Genomic DNA, 22,413 nt, shown 5'->3' on the forward strand with positions numbered 1-22,413 from the left:
TACAGTGGGGAAAAAATGTATTTAGTCAGCCACCAATTGTGCAAGTTCTCCCACTTAAAAAGATGAGAGAGGCCTGTAATTTTCATCATAGGTACACGTCAACTATGACAGACAAATTGAGAAAAGAAAATCCAGAAAATCACATTGTAGGATTTTTAAGGAATTTATTTGCAAATTATGGTGGAAAATAAGTATTTGGTCACCTACAAACAAGCAATATTTCTGGCTCTCACAGACCTGTAACTTCTTCTTTAAGAGGCTCCTCTGTCCTCCACTCGTTACCTCTATTAATGGCACCTGTTTGAACTTGTTATCAGTATAAAAGACACCTGTCCACAACCTCAAACAGTCACACTCCAAACTCCACTATGGCCAAGACCAAAGAGCTGTCAAAGGACACCAGAAACAAAATTGTAGACCTGCACCAGGCTGGGAAGACTGAATCTGCAATAGGTAAGCAGCTTGGTTTGAAGAAATCAACTGTGGGAGCAATTATTAGGAAATGGAAGACATACAAGACCACTGATAATCTCCCTCGATCTGGGGCTCCACGCAAGATCTCACCCCGTGGGGTCAAAATGATCACTAGAACGGTGAGCAAAAATCCCAGAACCACACGGGGGGACCTAGTGAATGACCTGCAGAGAGCTGGGACCAAAGTAACAAAGCCTACCATCAGTAACACACTACGCCGCCAGGGACTCAAATCCTGCAGTGCTAGACGTGTCCCCCTGCTTAAGCCAGTACATGTCCAGGCCCGTCTGAAGTTTGCTAGAGTGCATCCAGAAGAGGATTGGGAGAATGTCATATGGTCAGATGAAACCAAAATATAACTTTTTGGTAAAAACTCAACTCGTCGTGTTTGGAGGACAAAGAATGCTGAGTTGCATCCAAAGAACACCATACCTACTGTGAAGCATGGGAGTGAAAACATCATACTTTGGGGCTGTTTTTCTGCAAAGGGACCAGGACGACTGATCCGTGTAAAGGAAAGAATGAATGGGGCCATGTATCGTGAGATTTTGAGTGAAAACCTCCTTCCATCAGCAAGGGCATTGAAGATGAAACGTGGCTGGGTCTTTCAGCATGACAATGATCCCAAACACACCGCCCTGGGCAACGAAGGAGTGGTTTCGTAAGAAGCATTTCAAGGTCCTGGAGTCTCCAGATCTCAACCCCATAGAAAATCTTTGGAGGGAGTTGAAAGTCTGTGTTGCCCAGCGACAGCCCCAAAACATCACTGCTCTAGAGGAGATCTGCATGGAGGAATGGGCCAAAATACCAGCAACAGTGTGTGAAAACCTTGTGAAGACTTACAGAAAACGTTTGACCTGTGTCATTGCCAACAAAGGGTATATAACAAAGTATTGAGAAACTTTTTGTTATTGACCAAATACTTATTTTCCACCATAATTTGCAAATAAATTCATAAAAAATCCTACAATGTGATTTTCTGGATATTTTTTCCTCATTTTGTCTGTCATAGTTGACGTGTACCTATGATGAAAATTACAGGCCTCTCTCATCTTTTTAAGTGGGAGAACTTGCACAATTGGTGGCTGACTAAATACTTTTTTTCCCCACTGTACAAATAAAAACTGGGTAAGGTAGTACCTCAAGCAGTGTGGTGTCTCTTCCGTTTCCTGGAGGTGACCCATGTTGCTCTCCTGTTAGGAGATTCCAGGACAGTCCATTCCATATTGTCATACAACAGCAACATCCCTAGACTCCACAAAGTTGATGTCAGCAGTAACAGTCAGTTTGGACAGCTCCAAAGTGGCACTTTCATCAGTTACCTTCTCTGGCCTCACCATCTTTTGACGTCTGGGTTGAAGAGGGAAAGGGAAGCGATCCAGGGGTGCGTGTTCAATCTTACAGAGGCTGTCCTCACTGCTGTCACTGTTATAGTCGGGATTGGAGACTCCGGCGCCGCACCAGCCAGGCCAGGGGTTCTCCCTGAGTGGCACCACGTCCTCAGTCTGAACTGCCTTCTCCAGTAGCATGCCTCTGTGGGGCCTCTCCTCCAGCCCAAAGGCCTCCTCCGGACTGGGCTCCACCTTACGGAATGTGTGGCGGGCAAAGAGGCATATGCAGAACATCTCCACAATCACAGAGTAGTGGTAAATTACTGACAGAGGAAGAGAATAAAAGAGATAAGGTTACCACCAATACATGCCACATTGATCATTTCATAATATGCATTTCTCTCCACTGTTACAATATTGACATGGAGATGATATTGGGAGGGAGATGTATGGGGGATAACTTCCATCACGGTGCACTTACGCTGGGAACGCATGAGAACAGAGAAGGGAGGGGAGCAGGGCACCACCTCCAGGGCCCCCATGGTCTCCAGGATTCCACCCTGAAGGCCACACAGCACCAACACTACAATGACACAGATAAACTTGGCCCTCAGCCCATAGCCAGGCAGAGCCTTTTTGGTGGCCTTGTAAAACAGCAAGTGGCCATAGAAAGACAGGAAGGTAGACACGCCTATGATGGCATTCACGTACATATTGGGATTGACAGAATCCACCTGTGAAAAATGACATGGGTATGGTTTAACAAATAGCAGCATCTACTTGTATAATTAACTAATTGACTTATTAACCACAGACTCACCTGGTTAAATTAAGGACAAACAGAGATTGGTTACAATGCAAATATATCTTGCGGTATATGCTTGCCACTCACATCTCCATAGTCATACTGCTCATCTGTCCAGAGGACCAGAGTGACAAAGAACAGGATGGTTCTGACCACAGACAGTTGCAGCACAGCAGCCATCATCCATCCCAGGCTGGTCCTATGGAGGGATAGTGGGGGGTGGGTGATTTTGGCGATATATTATGCATTTATCATTATCGCGATATATTGGGTATTTATCATTATCGCGATACAGCCGATTATGGCAAATATATTGTGCATTTACCAATATTGCGATATGGGGCAGTTACAGCAATATATTGTGTATCTATCATTATCACGGTACAGCAATATCTTATGAATCTATCATTATCGCGATAAGATGTGCACACTGGGGAGGAGGACATCCATTGGTAAAGTACCTGTTGATCGCTATCATAGGGAAGCAGCAGCAGCAGCAACATGGGAACGGATCTGGAGACACCTGCTCTCCAGCTAAGATCTCCAGCATTCGGGCCTTTCCCCCAAAGAAGTCTGTGATGAGCCCCATAAACTTTAGCAGAGTGATTGAGTGGTACCTTCAGAGAGAGAGAGAGAGAGAGAGAGAGAGATAGAGAGAGAGGGGGAGAGAGAGAGAAACAGACAGAGAGATAGTTTTACTGGAGGTTTTAGCACAGAATGATGTGAATAATGTTACCGTCAACTTTAAGTTCGTACACAAACATAGTGCTGGTGAAAAATACGTTGTACTCGATACTTACAGAGAAGCTATGAAATTACACAGTGAGGAGGAGCGAGGAACATACAGCGCAATGATGGAGGTTAAGCCAAAGACCTGACCGAAAGAGAATGAGTGAAGTTAGACAAAATTTACAAATACTTATCCGAAAACAATTGAAATGTGTGGCAAAAAGGAGAGGTCCCTTTACCGGGTACATGCCCAGTATCCACAGGTAGAGGCACCAGCGTCTGGAGGAGGGCACGTGACGCAGGAAGAAGCCCACTTCTTCTAGGAACAGGGCCAGGATGATCACAGCAAAACCGGCAGGAATGATAAACAACCAGAGCTCATCCTTGACCACTAAGGACAAACGCACAATACAAGGGCTAGTGGTGGAACAGATCATATACAACACAGACTAGAAAGGCTGGTGTAGCAGCAGATGGCTAAGTTATCATCACATAGATTCTAAGACGGCAAACATTAATATTGCACATAGACAAAGCATTGAAAAAGCATTGTGCAGTTTTGGGCATTTTTTCACATTCTCGTGCCTTCAAGCACAGACCTCTATCACACAGAACCTAATGTGTGTCAGATCCAATGACCAAAAAAATTAAAGGTAATCTCTGGCCAGTCAATAATATAACCCATATAGTTTGTGTGAACGCATAAATGCAGGTCTTACCACTGAAGAATTCCCATGACAGTGGGATCTCTGCTCCTAACCAGCTGCAGTTGCCTCCTCTCCTCATCTTCTCAGGGAGTACAGTTCCTACTACCAACAAACATCACAAACGCCAGACTTATTATGAATAGAACAGAATCTAGAGTAGGCCTTCTATAAAACCAGATATCCGTCACATTTTAGGAGGGACAATTACATTTGAACTAACTGACCTCCTATAGAAAGACTGATTGTTTTTCTGTTCTCCGAAGACGGACACTTGGTGAATGTCTTGTTAGTTCCGTGTTGTGGTGGCATCTTGTTGTCTGAACGATTCATTTCCGATAGCAGTGATTAATGATTGCCTAAACACAGGTAAGCTGACAGGTAGGGAGCCAAGTCCACTCTGGAATGTGTCAACTTGTGTTGTTTCTGAACCGACCATGAGGGGGATCCAAACAAGCTACATGGTGAAAATACTGTCTAAGACAAGAAATTATAGTAAATAGTCTTTTGCACGACACTTAATTGTTATAATAAGCATAATACTCTTTTAAATAGTTAAGATTAAAGCTGCAATATGTAACTTTTTCGGCAACCTGACCAAATTCACACAGAAATGTGAGTTATAGATCTGTCATTCTCATTGAAAGCAAGTCTAAGAAGCTGTAGATCTGTTCTATGTGCGCTATTTCTATGCTTCCCAGTCTTAAATTTAGTTTTTGCGTCTTTTACATTCAGTTTTGTACACCAGCTTCAAACAGCTGAAAATACAAAATGTTTAGTTATGGAAAATATATTTCACAGCAGTTTAGATGGTACAATGATTATCTACACTATATTTGCTTGTTTTGTCACATAACCTGAAATATTATTATTATTAGAATTTTAGCAACCAGGAATTTCTGCATAGTGCAGCTTCATCTTCTTGATGTACTAACCATAGTATTAATCTGCCATTTTCAATTATACAATTTGCAGCAAAAGACAGTACAATACTTTACAATCTGCCTGAGCCTTGATTAATAAATAATGTAACTAGTGAGGTGTGTTTTACTGCCCATCATCAAATAAACCCTTGTGTAAGTAGGGCAACAGAACTAGAATTTTGTTTTGCCTTTAAAACAGATACACATACAGTAGAAAAAAGTACATCCATCGAGAACATAATGTATTATATAACATCACTGGCCCAATATACTGTAAATTAAAAAATCATAGTGCTACTGATATACACAGATACATAAATATTCATATAATGATTGTGTGTGATCAAACTACAAAGCCCTGAAAGAACAGTAGCCTTTACAGAGGCCACTGATAAATCTTCAGCCTACCGCTGGTTCTCAATCTCAACAGTGTGATACATCATAGCAATTAACTAGTGAGTGACTGGTTCTTTAGTGTTTACCAAACAAACTAATATAGCAAGACCCCGGTAAACAAAGCAGCATTCTTCCAATCATGATGGAGTGGGACAATCGTCCTGGCCCCACACTTCGCTACTCCGTGTCAATTAAGTCTTCACCCACACCAGCCCTTACCAGGTAAGATGGCCCACCCATGAGCTAAGGGTTCTTTTTGGACCAAGCTATTGTCTTCTGTTCAGTCCAGACCTTCCGTCCAATGAGATCACTAAATGAGGCGGTAGAATACCCAGCAGCCAAACACCAGCCAGTGACTGGCCCAGCTCAACTCTGACCACTTCTGAATGGTGTGGTTGGCCACATAACCCTGTGGAGGAAGAGGACGACAATGGTGACTAAATGTGTATAAGTAATACGTTCATGCAGACCACTGTTAATTCTTATGTTCTCCATTAACTTGGCCCCAGCCAGCAGTAGCATGTCATTGGTGTGTCTTACCTCCTCTGCAGCCAAGTTTTCTACGTCAGCGTCAAACAGGGAGCCCAGGTATGTCAGGTGGAAGATGGCCATGGCACTGAAGGCCATGTTGATCCCATACACCCATAGCTCCTACAAGAGAAACACAGACCATTCACTGCACCAGGGCTGTGTTCTGAATCCCCAACCTTCTCCACGCAATGTGCACTAGCTAGCTCACTCCCCCACTTGGACCAATTCAACATGCAATTAACAATAGGGTTTCTTATGGAATGCAAACATGAGTGTTAAACAGTCCTGGATGTGACAAGCATGTATCTTCTGGTGCTGATGATGGCAATCGGTGGGACACTGTTTGGACAGGATACAGGCACTAAAGATGGCTGCCAGCCTCTTCCTCAGAATTGACAGAGGATGGCAAGACAATAAGGTGAGTACAACCTTAGAAACAGTACTCGCATGAAACAAGTGAGCAGATGAATGTGAAAAGCAGATAGGAGAGGTAACTTTACCATGTTCCACGTAGGTGATGAAGCCCAGAGACAGCAGCACGGCCCCAAGATGGAAACTGAGGCCCTAGAGAAAACAAATTTCGATTGGCTACACAACAGAGGAAGCAGATCAACCAGCACTTCACTTTGGCCTCAGCCAGAGGGATCAGGCAGGGACATTTTCAAAATCAGATAAAAATCATACTAAAATACAGAACAGCATTAAAGTGTGATATGGTGACCTTTTCTGAATCCTCACGTAACATTAATTCACTGAGTTGGTTGACTCATACTCACATGTAGCAAGGCACTGTCTGTGTAAGTCACAATGATGGAAGGAAATCTGCCAAATTTCAAAGCACTTTTGAAAACATCTGTATACCAAAATGGGGGAAAGACGCAGTAAACAGTTGACATTTTGATGATACTGGTTTGGTTAAACAGGGCCTATAGTTCTAACATTTCTATCTAATCTGTTTATAATAAATTAAGGGTGTATTGATGCTTACATGTGTTGAGCCAGCGAGACATGGGGATGTTCCAGGTCACCACCAGCACCATGGACCTGGCCAACTCCACATTCAGAGGCTTAACCACTTTCAGATCCCTAAATAAACATTTTGTGCATGCGTGGATATGCACATGCACACAATATTTTCACATTACTTCCCTAGACTAATATTACAGTAGGCGCCTATACACTGTGTTACTATGCAATCACAATATTGCAATTATAAACATACACTTACAGTTAAAAAGGCAAATTGATAATATACTGATTGAACCATAGATTTTATGAATTGAACTCACCATTTGACATTGTCCTTGTCTTCAGTAAAACCTACTCCTGCTAGCACAGTAATACTTTCGCTAAGGTGGCCCACAAAGTAGTTACTGAAGTGGAAGGATACAGCATTCTCATAGGTGTGGAGCCACCTGCACACAGGGAAAACAGACAAGATAGCTCTAAGATACTGTTTATAGCCTTTCCTTATTTCAGCAATAACGCAAGGAATAGCATTATGCACTGACGCCATCTTGAAGAGTGAACTACTAGGCTATGACTTAACTACTGCTACTACCAGTGTTTGTCTAAAGAACTTTGACGTTCTTCGTCACAATAACCCTTACCTTGCTTTTGTGCCTCTTGGAAGCAGAGAAAGTAAAATAAATGGAAATCACTAACTAAGGTATGGGGCGATGCAGTTGGATATCACCAAGCACACCTGGCATAACCCTTACCTTGCTTTTGTGCCTCTTGGAAGCAGAGAAAGTAAAATAAATGGAAATCACTAACAAAGTTGTTCTACATTCACATTCACAGCACTGATAGAGATGGCATGACCAAGGAACAGTCCTCTGCCCCCGTGGATTGGAATGAAGTAAGGGAAGAGGTATGGGGCGATGCAGTTGGATATCACCAAGCACACCTGGCATTTGACCCAGCTGACTGAACATTTCTGGGGGACAGAGAGACCATGTTAAATAAATGACAGATTTTAGCAGCCTGGCTATATTGATCTAACTGCAGTGAAAAGTGGTGTAAACTTTTTGCACCAGCGCAAACAATGAGTAAATATGGACCAATATGTTATAGGCCTATATGTCAAATGTAAACTCAGATACTATCCAGGCATCTATTCAGCTTTCTTTCAACAAGTTCACTGAGAACACATTTTTTTGCCTCTTCATCTGTGGCTTACCAGCTTGTGGCTCTCAATGGCCTCTTTGTAGCTTGAGTAGCTGACCCAGGGCCCAAAGACAACAGTGCCCACAAAGAGAATGTAGCCTGTGAACTCCAGAGGATTGGGTACAGCAGGCCCGGTGCCTCTGTCCAGGTCAAAAGCCAGAGAAATGGCCTTCATGGCCACCACCATCTGAGAACCTGGGGAAGTGGGGATGACAGGCAAAGCATGCACAATGGTTCCTTCACTAAGGCCTCGAATACAATGCTACAGGAGGATGTCTGTAGCTGAATCTATACAATTATGCTTATGTCTTACACTGCCTTGCCATCCAATCATTCAACATTGTTCAATGTATTAAATTAGGTGTTTTCAAATGTAATGCTTCATAGAGCTGCTGCTGGGACAGAATAACAGATGAAAGGTTAGCTAGAGACCTGTATTAGTAACTTTACCAAATATTGACTATTCATTGTCAGCAAGAGGATTTACCCCTGTCTGTGGTATGAAAAGGTAGCTTTGGCCATCTCGCCTGAAGTTGTGAAAGCTGAAGCATGGATTCGGCTCAGGGGAACTTCTCTCCACTCAAACGCTTTGTAGTGGCCAAAAAGAAGATCTGTGATGTGTTTGAGCAACTGCTGGAGTATGTGAAGGAAGGCTCATTGTTTGTAGAAGAAACGTGTCAGAATGAAGCCTTGGAGAACATTGCAAGTCATAACCAACAGGAGCAGATTCAGGCGTATGCTGGCAAACTGCAAACTATCAAAGATGTGCTGGCACGCAGACACATGAAGGTGGCCTTCTTTGGCAGGACGAGTAATGGGAAGAGTACAGTGGTTAATGCCATGCTGAGGGACCGGGTGCTGCCCAGTGGCATGGGTCACACCACCAACTGCTTCCTGAGTGTGGAGGGCACGGACGCGGACCACGCCTACCTCAAGACCGAGGGCTCAGAGGAGGAGAAGAGCATCAAGACTGTGAACCAGCTGGGTCACGCACTACACATGGACGAGAGTCTGGACGCAGGCTGCCTGGTCCGAGTCTTTTGGCCCAAGACCAAGTGTGCCCTGCTCAGAGACGACCTGGTCCTCGTAGACAGGTACGGCAACGGAATGCTGCCAATGACCCCACAACTTCCCGAGGTCCCCAACCTCCCGAGTGGCGCAGTGGTCTAAGGCACTGCATCGCAGTGCTAGCTGTGCCACAAGAGATCCTGGTTCGAATCCAGGCTCTGTCGTAGCCGGCCGCGACCGGGAGACCCATGGGGCGGCGCGCAATTGGCCCAGCGTTGTCCAGGGTAGGGGAGGGAATGGCCGGCAGGGATGTAGTTCAGTTGGTAGAGCATGGCGTTTGCAACGCCAGGGTTGTGGATTTGATTCCCACGGGGGGCCAGTATGAAAAAAAAAAAAAAAAAAAAAAAACAAGTGTATGCACTCACTAACTGTAAGTCGCTCTGGATAAGAGCGTCTGCTAAATGACTAAAATGTAAATGTAAATGTAGAAATGCAGGAAAATAAACTCAGATATGGTGACAAATTATGTCTGTGCAGAACATTTACCTCTAATTTTATGCCAGGTCATTGTTTCAATCATATGCAGCTCTCTGGAAGAAAACAATAGGAGAAAACGGTTAAGTGGAGGATGGTGCCAGCACCAATGCCTATGATACAGCATTTACTATAGTGGAGTTCATTATTCATTACCCCATGAGTAGATAGATGAGGATGGTGGCGGAGAGGAAGATTCCTCGGCTGCTGGAGTGGCGGTTGAGGAACAAGGCAGTGTAGCAGAGCAGACTGAGCAGTAACACCCACACCATGGACTGCTCAAAGAACAGGTAGAGGGCATATAAACCCACTGCAACTGAGCCCAGATGTTTCACAGAGGACGAGAGACCTACTGGAGGACAGGAAATACTAAATACAGCTATACCAGGCCGGCACCACCAAAGGCTTTTGTAGGAATTGGGGTGCTTATAGGTCTCGGTATGGGACTTCTTTATCTGTCATCATTACATGTGTCCCATACACAGCAGATGGCTTCATGGCAAAGTATAAATGACATGATTCAGTCTTTGGTTGTGTTCCCCCGCTCAGACGTTGCATGCATCAACCAATGGTTGCATGCCACTTCATTGACTGTGCCGTTGGGGACCAGATTGCTATAACATAGGATGTGGTTAGCTGATACGTAAAATACCTATCCAGGCGTTGTAAGATCTGGCATGCGTCTGCAATGCCAAGGCAGAGGAACTGTGTCTCCAAAGTTGGCACATCCTCTGTGTTCTCTCCATTATCCACTATATATACAAAAGTTTATGGACACCCCTTCAGATTAGTGGATTCGGCTATTTCAGCCACACCTGTTGCTGACAGGTGTATAAAATCGAGCACACAGTCATGCAATCTCCATAGACAAACATTGGCAGTAGAATGGCCTTACTGAAGAGCTCAGTGACTTTCAACGGGGCACCGTCATAGGATGCCACCTTTCCAACAAGTCAGTTCGTCAAATTTCTGCCCTGCTAGAGCTGCCCTGGTCAACTGTAAGCACTGTTATTGTCAAGTGGAAACGTCTAGGAACAACAACGGCTCAGCCGCGAAGTGGTAGGCCACACAAGTTCACAGAACGGGACTGCCGAATGCTGAAGCGCGTAAAAATCGTCTGTCCTCGGTTGCAACGCTCACCACTGAGTTCCAAACTGCCTCGAAGCAACGTCAGCACAATAACTGTTCGTCGGGAGCTTCATGAAATGGGTTTCCATGGCCATGCAGCCGCACACAAGCCTAAGATAACCATGTACAATGCCAAGCATCGGCTGGAGTGGTGTAAAGCTAGCCGTCATTGGACTCTACAGCAGTGGAAACGCGTTCTCTGGAGTCTGGCAGTCTGACGGACGAATCTGGGTTTGGCGGATGCCAGGAGAACGCTACCTGCCCGAATGCATAGTGCCAACTGTAAAGTTTGGTGGAGGAGGAATAATGGTCTGGAGCTGTTTTTCATGGTTCAGGCTCCTTAGTTCCAGTGAAGGGAAATCTTAACGCTACAGCATACGATGACATTCTAGACGATTCTGTGCTTCCAACTTTGTGGCAACAGTTTGGGTAATGCCCTTTCCTGTTTCAGCATGACAATGCCCCCGTGCACAAAGCGAGGTCCATACAGAAATGGTTTGTCGAGATCGGTGTGGAAGAACTTGACTGGCCTGCACAGAGCCCTGACCTCAACCCCATCAAACACCTTTGGGATGAATTGGAATGCTGACTGCGAGCCAGGCCTAATCGCCCAACATCAGTGCCCGACCTCACTAATGCTCTTGTGGCTGAATGGAAGCAAGTCCCCGCAGCAATGTTCCAACATCGAGTGGAAAGCCTTCCCAGAAGAGTGGAGGCTGTTATAGCAGCAAAGGGGGGACCAACTCCACATTAATGCTCATACTTTTGGTCATGTATTGTATCATGTTATTGGTCAAGTGTTCAAGTGAACTCACCCAGCCTACAGAGGAGTCGACAGAGCAGGCAGAGGAGCAGCAGCTGCCAGACCTGTTCCACTCCCTGCTGGCCATAGGGAGAACAGCTCTCCCCTAGCTCTTGGAAGAACTCCATCCTGCTGAACTCCATGGTGTCGCCTCAACTATGCCTGGCTCTCACTGGAGTGGAGAAACATGAAAACAATGTAGCTCTAAGTGCGTGATCAATGTTAAAGGTACAATATGTAAGATTTCCTACTGTTCAATTATCAAGGTAATTTCAATTAATGCCCTGGCTTTTTTGTGTATAACTTATTATGCATTATGAGTTGGTATAGTCCCGAATGTGTCGATGCTTTCCATTGTGTACAGCATATCCATGCACATTTACATAGAAAAAACTAAAAGTCCCTTGTCTGTCACGAATGTTGAATAAAGTTATATTTGAACTTACTCTGCCGATTGTCCGTGGGGTGGGTCCTTCAGCTGGTTGAAATTTGAGACAAAATATCCACAAGAAAGTATTATTATTATTATTATTTGTCTAGAATTTCAACCAGCTGAAGGACCAACCACATAGACAACCGGTAGAGTAAGTTCAAATGCAATTTTATTCAACATTCTGGCTTGTAAGGTAACTTTCCAACTTTTTGCAGCGCTTTGTTTTAGACTGTACAGCTCTGGAAATAATTAAGAGACCACTGCAAATGTTTCTTAAATCAGCATCTCTACAAGTATGACAGCCATTCCAGTGTCTGTTGAATTCCAACACAGGCACACCTCATTCTACTGAATTAGGTACTGATTAGGTGATCACCTGAACCAAATCTTATTTAACGAGGAAAAGTATAAAAACCACTGCTGTGGTCATCACTATCCTCTTGCAATAGGACCAGCTGGATGGCAAAAACAGTGCTAATAGTACCTCAAAAGTAATATTAATCAAAAAATAACTATGGACCATGCTAAAAGAGTTGAAAAGGAAAGTTTTGAGTGAGGAAAAGAAGGGTTCAATTCTGGCTTTACTGGCAGAGGGATACAGTGAGTGTCAGGTTGCTTCCGTCCTTAAAATGTCAAAGACGGCGATTCATAAGAACAAGGTCAAGCAGCAGACATTGGGGACAACAAAGCTACAGACCGGCAGAGGGCGAAAACGACTCTCTACTGACCGGGATGACCGCCAACTCATTTGAATGTCACTCAACAACCGTAGGATGACATCAAGTGACCTACAAAAAGAATGGCAAATGGCAGCTGGGGTGAAGTGCACGGCGAGGACGGTTCGAAACAGGCTCCTAGGGGCAGGGCTGAAGTCGTGCAAAGCTAGAAAAAAGCCCTTCATCAATGAGAAGCAAAGAAGAACCAGGCTGAGGTTTGCAAAAGACCATATGGATTGGACCGTAGAGGACTGGAGTAAGGTCATTTTCTCTGATGAGTCCAATTTTCAGCTTTGCCCAACACCTGGTCGTCTAATGGTTAGACAGAGACCTGGAGAGGCCTACAAGCCACAGTGTCTCGCACCCACTGTGAAATTTGGTGGAGGACTGGTGATGATCTGGGGGTGTTTCAGCAAGGCTGGAATCGGGTAGATTTGTCTTTGTGAAGGACGCATGAATCAAGCCACGTACAAGGTTGTCCTGGAAGAAAACTTGCTTCATTTTGCTCTGACATTGTTCCCCAACTCTGAGGATTGGTTTTTCTAGCAGGACAATGCGCCATGCCACACAGCCAGGTCAATCAAGGTGTGGATGGAGGACCACCAGATCAAGACCCTGTCATGGCCAGCCCAATCTCCAGACCTGAGCACCATTCGAAAACTTCTGGAATGTGATCAAGAGGAAGATGGATGGTCACAAGCCATCAAACAAAGCCGAGCTGCTTGAATTTTTGCGCCAGGAGTGGCATAAAGTCACCCAACATCAATGTGAAAGACTGGTGGAGAGCATGCCAAGACGCATGAAAGCTGTGATTTCAAATCAGGGTTATTCCACCAAATATTGATTTCTGAACTCTTTCTAAGTTAAAACATTAGTATTGTGTTGTTAAAAAATTAACATTAACTTATTTTCTCAAGCATTATTCGAGGTCTGACAACACTGCATATTTTTAGTTATTTTGAACAGTTGTCATTTTCTGCAAATAAATGCTCTAAATGACAATATTTTTATTTGGAATTTGTGAGAAATGTTGTCAGTAGTTTATAGATTTTTTTTTTAAATGTTAATTTTACCCAAACACATACAGTGAGGGAAAAAAGTATTTGATCCCCTGCTGATTTTGTACGTTTGCCCACTGACAAAGAAATGATCAGTCCATAATTTTAATGGTAGGTTTATTTGAACAGTGAGAGACAGAATAACAACAAAAAAATCCAGAAAAACGCATGTCAAAAATGTTATAAATTGATTTGCATTTTAATGAGGGAAATAAGTATTTGACCCCTCTGCAAAACATGACTTAGTACTTGGTGGCAAAACCCTTGTTGGCAATCACAGAGGTCAGACGTTTCTTGTAGTTGGCCACCAGGTTTGCACACATCTCAGGAGGGATTTTGTCCCACTCCTCTTTGCAGATCTCTAACCTTCAGCTCCCTCCACAGATTTTCTATGGGATTAAGGTCTGGAGACTGGCTGGGCCACTCCAGGACCTTAATGTGCTTCTTCTTGAGCCACTCCTTTGTTGCCTTGGTCATGTGTTTTGGGTCATTGTCATGCTGGAATACCCATCCACGACCCATTTTCAATGCCCTGGCTGAGGGAAGGAGGTTCTCACCCAAGATTTGACGGTACATGGCCCTGTCCATCGTCCCTTTGATGCGGTGAAGTTGTCCTGTCCCCTTAGCAGAAAAAACACCCCAAAGCATAATGTTTCCACCTCCATGTTTCACGGTGGGGATGGTGTTCTTGGGGTCATAGGCAGCATTCCTCCTCCTCCAAACACGGCAAGTTGAGTTGATGCCATAGAGCTCGATTTTGGTCTCATCTGACCACAACACTTTCACCCAGTTCTCCTCTGAATCATTCAGATGTTCATTGGCAAACTTCAGACGGGCCTGTATATGTGCTTTCTTGAGCAGGGGGACCATGCGGGCACTGCAGCATTTCAGTCCTTCACGGCGTAGTGTGTTACCAATTGTTTTCTTGGTGACTATGGTCCCAGCTGCCTTGAGATCATTGACAAGATCCTCCCGTGTAGTTCTGGGCTGATTCCTCACCGTTCTCATGATCATTGCAACTCCACGAGGTGAGATCTTGCATGGAGCCCAGGCCGAGGGAGATTGAGAGTTCTTTTGTGTTTCTTCCATTTGCGAATATTCACACCAACTGTTGTCACCTTCTCACCAAGCTGCTTGGCGATGGTCTTGTAGCCCATTCCAGCCTTGTGTAGGTCTACAATCTTGTCCCTGACATCCTTGGAGAGCTCTTTGGTCTTGGCCATGGTGGAGAGTTTGATTGCTTCTGTGGACAGGTGTCTTTTATACAGGTAACAAGCTGAGATTAGGAGCACTCCCTTTAAGAGTGTGCTCTTAATCTCAGTTTGTTACCTGTATAAAAGACACCTGGGAGCCAGAAATCTTTCTGATTGAGAGGGGGTCAAATACTTATTTCCCTCACTGTACCTATAAATAGTAAAACCAGAGAAACTGATCATTTTGCAGTGATCTCTTAATTTTTTCCAGAGCTGTATACCAATAATTGGTAGCACAGTCTGATTTATTAGGCAAGATACAACTGCCCATATAGGTTGTATAATCATGTGCTACTCCATTATTTTATGTTGTCAATCATGTAAAATGTTTGAGTCAATTTTCCCAGCCACATTCCTGTTACGAAAGTGTCAGGGTCAAACTGTTGAAATTAAAAGATTGTTCCTCTAAAACATGGTCATTTGTTACGAGGTTTTTTCCTGTTATGGCAGTCAGTGGCTGCTAGTTTGAGGCAGGGTTGGCAAAAATAGCAAACTTGCTCTGACTTGGAGCATATTTCTCGAGACAATGTTGCAAGGCAGAGGCAGCAAGAGTGCAACCCATTGAAAAGTAGCTAGCTAGTAGAGATTTATTTGTGCCCACCTGAAACAGAACCAATCAGTCGATATAATCGAGAACAATCATCAGAAATCACGCGATATGAATCAGACAGTGGGGCGCCGCCTATCGTAATTTGCGAGTAGGCAAAAAGCATCAACCACGGCTGTTATTACACCCCATATACGTTGGTGCCGGTAATTACCATTTTTATTGTGCTGTAACTAAAACTAGAAGATCTTCTGATGTCCTTTCCCTTTGTCAAAGGTACTTAATCATATTATTTTTTAAACTGTGATTTAAAAAGCTAATGTAATGGATGTTAAAAAGTGTTTTTACCCCGGGATAGCCTGCTAATATGACCCATAGTAGGGAAGAACATGTCTTGAGTACAATTCGATTTGAATATATTATCTATTTAAAAGGATTTGCAATTTTGCATTAGCAGTCTTTTCGGCTTAAATTTCCCAGGAACCATGTCATGGTGTCATTTCGTGTTTTCAGTGCTAGGCTGCGTGTCCTGTCTCTGTCTTAAATATAATTCCAGAAGTGTGCAATAGTACACTTTCTCGCATGGATTTAAACTCTCTAGCCAATGCTTACACCATTCATATAACCAGGAACCAATATCCAAAGTGGGGACTTAGAAAGACTCATTTAATATGATATGCCTACATTTAAAACGCATATGAGGAAGTACTTTGGAGGCACTATGGGCAGAGCAAGATGTGAATGGGCCTAGAATGACCAAAAAAGGTTGAGAACCACTGGACTAGGCAAGTATTAGATTGTACATTAGAACAATTCCAACAATAATCATCCATTAGCCAAGATGCCCAAATAATTCCTGTCCCATGCTTGTTGAAGCCCAAAGATGTGTCATCACCTGTCTGGAGGCATTTCAGACTACATAATGTCCATGTGAATCACAACTACCCATAACTGTATTTAGATTCCCTATAAGAAAATAATTTAGTGAAAGCAAAGTAACTCCACTAGTCATGCATTATGATACAGTAGATAATGTATCAGATCATTTAAATGTAATTCATATTATATCTTCATTTAGAATAAATCAACCTTAGTTGTCATTGTCTTGTTTTTCTTTACAGATGCCATCCTGCCATCAACTTGGATCGGTGAGAAGGTTTCTCTGTTCAGTTCTGTTGAACTTAATTTAACCAGGATAGTCCACTCAGTAACAATTGTCACTACTCGGTAGGGAGTACTGGGAGATCAGAGCCGGTTCCCTCTGCAGCAGCAGTTGTGCCCAGCTGCAGTGATGCACCTCCTCCACCAGCTTTAAAAAAAAGGAAGGCAGCTGATGTTGAGGCCTGGAAGGGGTTAAGGGAGCTACTCCACATGCCTGCAGTGGAGCTGAAATGTCCTCCACCCAATGCCATATGCAGTGTGTATAGAGTTTTGGAGGAGGCTGAGCTATGGCGCTGTGGGGATTGTGGCTCAGATAAATATTTCTGTGCCACATGTGCTGTGAGAACACACAGCACTCCCAACATTGTCCCCCAGTTGGAGTTATGGAAGGTAATGTATTTTATCTTATGTCAACAAACCTGTCAACTTCTGGCTAAGAAAATTGCATACCAGTCAAACATTTTGATAATGTACATACAGTTCAGTTTCTATAAAAGTTACAGTTCCCTGCAGCAGTAAATGTGGCTAAATCTGTCGTGCCAAGCACAGAGTTGATTTGGGGTTTTCTAACAACTTATGCAGTGAAATATCAAACGTTCAAATCTGCAGATACTGTAGTCTGTTCTACAACAACTTTGTGTCTGTCTGTCTGTCTGTCTTAGTCAGGGCAGTTCATCCCATGTGTCCCGGTGGGCCTACGATGGGAATGGAGGAGACAAGATGACCATGACTGTCACAGCCAGTACAACCGTCTTCTGACAGTTGTTGATGTTAGAGGTAGGCCTTATATCAACATTGGAAACTAAGACATCTGGCTCTTTTACCATCTTGCAAACTGTATCAGAGCATCAAGTGGAGCAGCACCATGCTCAGAGACAGTTTCTCCCTCCAAGCCATAAGACTGTTGATGAAAACTGAACTGACTCTTTGCTGCTATGACAACTACTGTACTGTACTTAATATACTGTAGTTATCTACTTATTTCATTGTATTGTGCACACTACGCTGTATTCCTGTGCAAATGACAACTTTGACTTTGATTTCATTTGATCTAGTTTACCATAACCCTATTCACTCTGTTGTTATGATGAAAATATGGTGTCATTTTGAAAGTTCTTAAGAGACATGCATCTCACCAACATCGGATGTAATGTTTAGCAATGCAATCTAAGGAATGTCCTCATTTCAGGAAGAGCTCATCACGTCTGGCTGCAATTTTGCAGCTGTGAGCTGGAACCTGTCACCCTGATCCACTACAGACTCTGGCCTGCCACCCCCCATCTGCCGCAAACAGCAATTTCAGTGGACCTCCTGCGCCAGTTTGCAGCCCTGCAGCTGGAGTGTGGGGTGTCTTTAAGGGGGATTACCTTTCCATAAATCCAATGCATGCTGGAAGGTAGTTATTGTATTTTAAATTAGAAATCAAACCATACATGTACAGTTGAAGTCGGAAGTTTACATACACTTAAGTTGGAGTCATTAAAACTCGTTTTTTCAACCACTCCACAATTGTCTTGTTAACAAACTATAGTTTTGGCAAGTCGGTTAGGACATCTACTTTGTGCATGACACAAGTAATATTTCCAACAATTGTTTACAGACAGATTATTTCACTTATAATTCACTGTATCACAATTCCAGTGGGTCAGAAGTTTACATACACTAAGTTGACTGTGCCTTTAAACAGCTTGGGAAATTCCAGAAAATGATGTCATGGCTTTCGAAGCTTCTGATAGGCTAATTTTACATTTACATTTTAGTCATTTTAGCAGACGCTCTTATCCAGAGCGACTTACAGTTAGTGAGTGCATACATTTTCATACTGGCCCCCCGTGGGAAACGAACCCACAACCCTGGCGTTGTAAGCGCCATGCTCTACCAACTGAGCTACAGGGGACTCATACATCATTTGAGTCAATTGGAGGTGTAGCTGTGGATGTATTTCAAGGCCTACCTTCAAACTCAGTGCCTCTTTGCTTGACATCATGGGAAAATCAAAAGAAATCAGCCAAGGCCGCAGAAAAAAATGTGTAGACCTCCAAAAGTCTGGTTCATCCTTGGGAGCAATTTCCAAACGCCTGAAGGTACCACGTTCATCTGTACAAACAATAGTACGCAAGTAGAAACACCATGGGACCACGCAGCCGTCATACCGCTCAGGGAGGAGACGCGTTCTGTCTCTTAGAGATGAACGTACTTTGGTGCGAGAAGTGCAAATCAATCCCAGAACAACAGCAAAGGACCTTGTGAAGATGCTGGAGGAAACAGGTACAAAAGTATCTATTTCCACAGTAAAACAAGTCCTATATCGACATAACCTGAAAGGCCGCTCAGCAAGGAAGAAGCCACTGCTCCAAAACCGCCATAAAAAAGCCAGACTACGATTTGCAACTGCACATGGGGACAAAGATCGTACTTTTTGGAGAAATGTCCTCTGGTCTGAAACAAAAATAGAACTGTTTGGCCATAATGACCATTGTTATGTTTGGAGGAAAAAGGGAGTTGCTTGCAAGCCGAAGAACACCATCCCAACCGTGAAGCACGGGGGTGGCAGCATCATGCTGTGGAGGTGCTTTGCTGCAGGAGGGACTGGTGCACTTCACAAAATAGATGGCATCATGAGGAAGGAAAATGATGTGGATATATTGAAGCAACATCTCAAGATATCAGTCAGGAATTTAAAGCTTGGTCGCAAATTGGTCTTCCAAATGGACAATGACCCCAAGCATACTTCCAAAGTTGTGGCAAAATGGCTTAAGGACAACAGTCAAGGTATTGGAGTGGCCATCACAAAGCCCTGACCTCAATCCTATAGAAAATGTGTGGGCAGAACTGAAATAGCGTGTGCGAGCAAGGAGGCCTACAAACCTGACTCAGTTACACCAGCTCTGTCAGGAGGAAGGGGACAAAATTCACCCAACTTATTGTGGGAAGCTTGTGGAAGGCTACCCGAAACGTTTGACCCAAGTTAAACAATTTAAAGGCAATGCTACCAAATACTAATTGAGTGTATGTAAACTTCTGACCCACTGGGAATGTGATGAAATAAATAAAAGCTGAAATAAATAATTCTCTCTACTATTATTCTGACATTTCACATTCTTAAAATAAAGTGGTGATCCTAACTGACCTAAACCAGGGAATGTTTACTAGGATTAAATATCAGGAATTGCAAAAAACTGAGTTTAAATATATTTGGCTAAGGTGTATGTAAACCTCCGACTTCAACTGTACCTGATTCAGCTAGTTGAGGGTCATGTTCCAGGCCCTGACCAAATTGCAGATAATGCATTGTATCAACCAATAGTTGCATAACACGTCATTTGCATGCCACGCCATCGACTGCGCAGTCGGGCATTAGATTGCTATACCGCTATATCATATGGGTCGCATTCCTGCTTGACTACATTGCAGACAGCTGCCAGATCTCGCAAAGCTTGGATAGGGGTTTAACATATCAGCTAACCACATCATATGATATAGCAATGTAATGCCTGACAGTCGATGACGTGGCGCACAACCATTGGTTGATGCAATGCAACGTCTTCAACGTAATCAGTCAGGAACACCACCAATATGTGGTTAGCTGATATGTTCAACACTACCCTCATGTGGCCATCCTTCCAAATCTTGTCTCGTTGAATCATGTTGGAAATCTTGAGAAATCCAGTATAGGCTTCTGGGTTTGAATGGGAGTGTAGGTTTTTTCTTCAAACCCTTATCTAGCGCACCTAACTAACTGGTTGATAAGCTGAATCACGTTAGTTACTACTGGGTTTGGAGCTAAAACCTACAGGATGGTAGCTCTACAGGAACAGAGGTGGTAAGCCCTCCAATAGTGATTTGGGACTTGTACAAAATATAATTAAATTAGAGGCCAATAAATCACCAAATAATCTGAACTAGTTATGCTAATATGTTATGTTAACTATCAAACGTTGTAATACACCCATAAATTAAAGAAGCCATGAAGTCTACCTGGAACGCACCCGTGTCGACCTGCAACCGCAGCCTAGCAATGAACGCACCCGTGTCGATCTGCAACGCGTCCGCGGGCTAGCGATGTGGTGATCGTCACTAGGCAAGTCAGTTAAGAACAAATTATTATTTACAATGACTGCCTACCCTAATCGGGTGAGCCAGCAGCCAGCTGGGCCACGAGTTGCCGGAGCTCGTTCAGAGTTGACGTTTTACGTTTGACATATTTTTTATAATGAAGGTGCTGCAAATGCAATGCTCACTTATTATTTATTAATTGCCATTTTGCTTCCTATGGCGGGCAAGGGAGGTCTGGTTGTCGGCCATGCTGGAAATGTGATCTCGCGTTATTGTGTCATTGTCAATACAGTACATGTACACCACAATATGAAACGTTGATTTGAACCTTCTGACCAACTAGTGGGTCAGGCGGCGCCCCACTGTCTGATTCATATCGCGTGATTTCTGATGATTGTTCTCGATTATATCGACTGATTGGTTCTGTATGGGGTGCACCAGCCAACTCTCGATATCTGAACACAAGTTTAAAAATCGCCAACTTTAACCTTGAATGAGTTGTCTAACATGGCTGGCGGTTGGCTATAAAACATGCAGACGCAGTGGAATGCTAGCGTAGCTAGCCAGCCAGAGTTCACCTGAAAGGTTTTCACTTGTCTGATTCGTGTCCTGTAGGCTATGTACTAAGCCAGCAATGTCCGCGTTCACTCGTCTCCTTCTGAACATGAAGCTATTTTAGAATAAATATCTTCAAAAACATGTTTTGAAATGGAACATTTCGTGCAAAGCATCACCTTGAAAGACATTTGTTTTTCGACTCTTCATAATCATTTACCGTACACTGGCTACATTGTCCACCAGGGGACAGTGTGTCACAAATTACAGAACAGCAACATGCTTTTTGAATTCCAAACTGCCCCTACCAACTCGCTCCGAGGGCCCTCCGTTGTCACGTGTTGCTCACAAAACTCCGAAGGCGACTTCCATGGAGTGGCGAGGGGATCAATAAATCCGAAGGGATCAATAAACTCATAAACTTCACTCGTGACTTGAATTATGCAATTTATGTTCCACTTTTAAATAATAAAACGAGCATGACATTCAAATGAACAAATCCCCCCTCTTGTTTTACAATATATAAACCTCAGTAACAGTTAATTTGGGAGGTATTTCATCTGTTACATGTCTCGAAATCAGACATAAGCAAATGCACGTGGTTTTTGAGTTGACGCATATAAACGTCATATCCCGTTTACAATACCCCGAAAAGCTTGTATCCTGGTTATGAGAAACCCTGATAAAATGCCTGGGATATGCTGATCTAAGACGGGATACTGTGGCATGTAAACATATTATCCCGTTTACTGTTTTTGCGGTCTGCACAGGCTGTTTCGCATATCATGGGTGTTGTGTGATGATGTTTTCATCTTTGTCAACTATAGTTTAATACATGCAGCTTCTATTCTGTCATAACTTGTTGCCCCAGAATACTAAATAAAGTAGTGCTCACCAGAATAATGTCTTTAATCGATAGAATGAATGCATTAGTAATCTAGTTAACACCTGTAAAGTTGTCTGTTTCGTTTAGGGACCGGGGACAAAATGAAATAACTCCACAACAGTGGAAAGATTGGTCCTGTGCAAAATGTCCAAATATCATCAGTTTGACCATTTTAAGGAAATGAAAAGCTGAGAAAACCATGAAACACATTTCT

General features: G+C 43.4%; 1 protein-coding gene across 1 annotated transcript; it reads right to left on the reverse strand.

The window, feature by feature from the left end:
• Positions 1 to 4,390: 4,390 nt before the first annotated feature.
• On the reverse strand, positions 4,391 to 21,863 carry LOC121538206 (protein-serine O-palmitoleoyltransferase porcupine-like). Its single transcript, XM_045207179.1, has 13 exons — positions 21,493 to 21,863; positions 11,548 to 11,706; positions 9,617 to 9,660; positions 8,076 to 8,257; positions 7,727 to 7,832; positions 7,183 to 7,312; positions 6,882 to 6,979; positions 6,670 to 6,746; positions 6,394 to 6,457; positions 6,194 to 6,285; positions 5,903 to 6,010; positions 5,582 to 5,771; positions 4,391 to 4,520 (listed from the first exon to the last, which is right to left on the reverse strand). The coding sequence occupies exons 3-12, from the start codon at positions 9,648 to 9,650 to the stop codon at positions 5,673 to 5,675; spliced, it is 990 nt and encodes a 329-aa protein (XP_045063114.1). The 5' UTR covers positions 9,651 to 9,660; positions 11,548 to 11,706; positions 21,493 to 21,863; the 3' UTR covers positions 4,391 to 4,520; positions 5,582 to 5,672.
• Between the last annotated feature and the right edge of the window lie 550 nt (positions 21,864 to 22,413).

The sequence above is a fragment of the Coregonus clupeaformis genome, chromosome 24 (assembly GCF_020615455.1).
Source record: "Coregonus clupeaformis isolate EN_2021a chromosome 24, ASM2061545v1, whole genome shotgun sequence".
In the NCBI taxonomy this organism is placed as follows: Eukaryota; Metazoa; Chordata; class Actinopteri; order Salmoniformes; family Salmonidae; genus Coregonus; species Coregonus clupeaformis.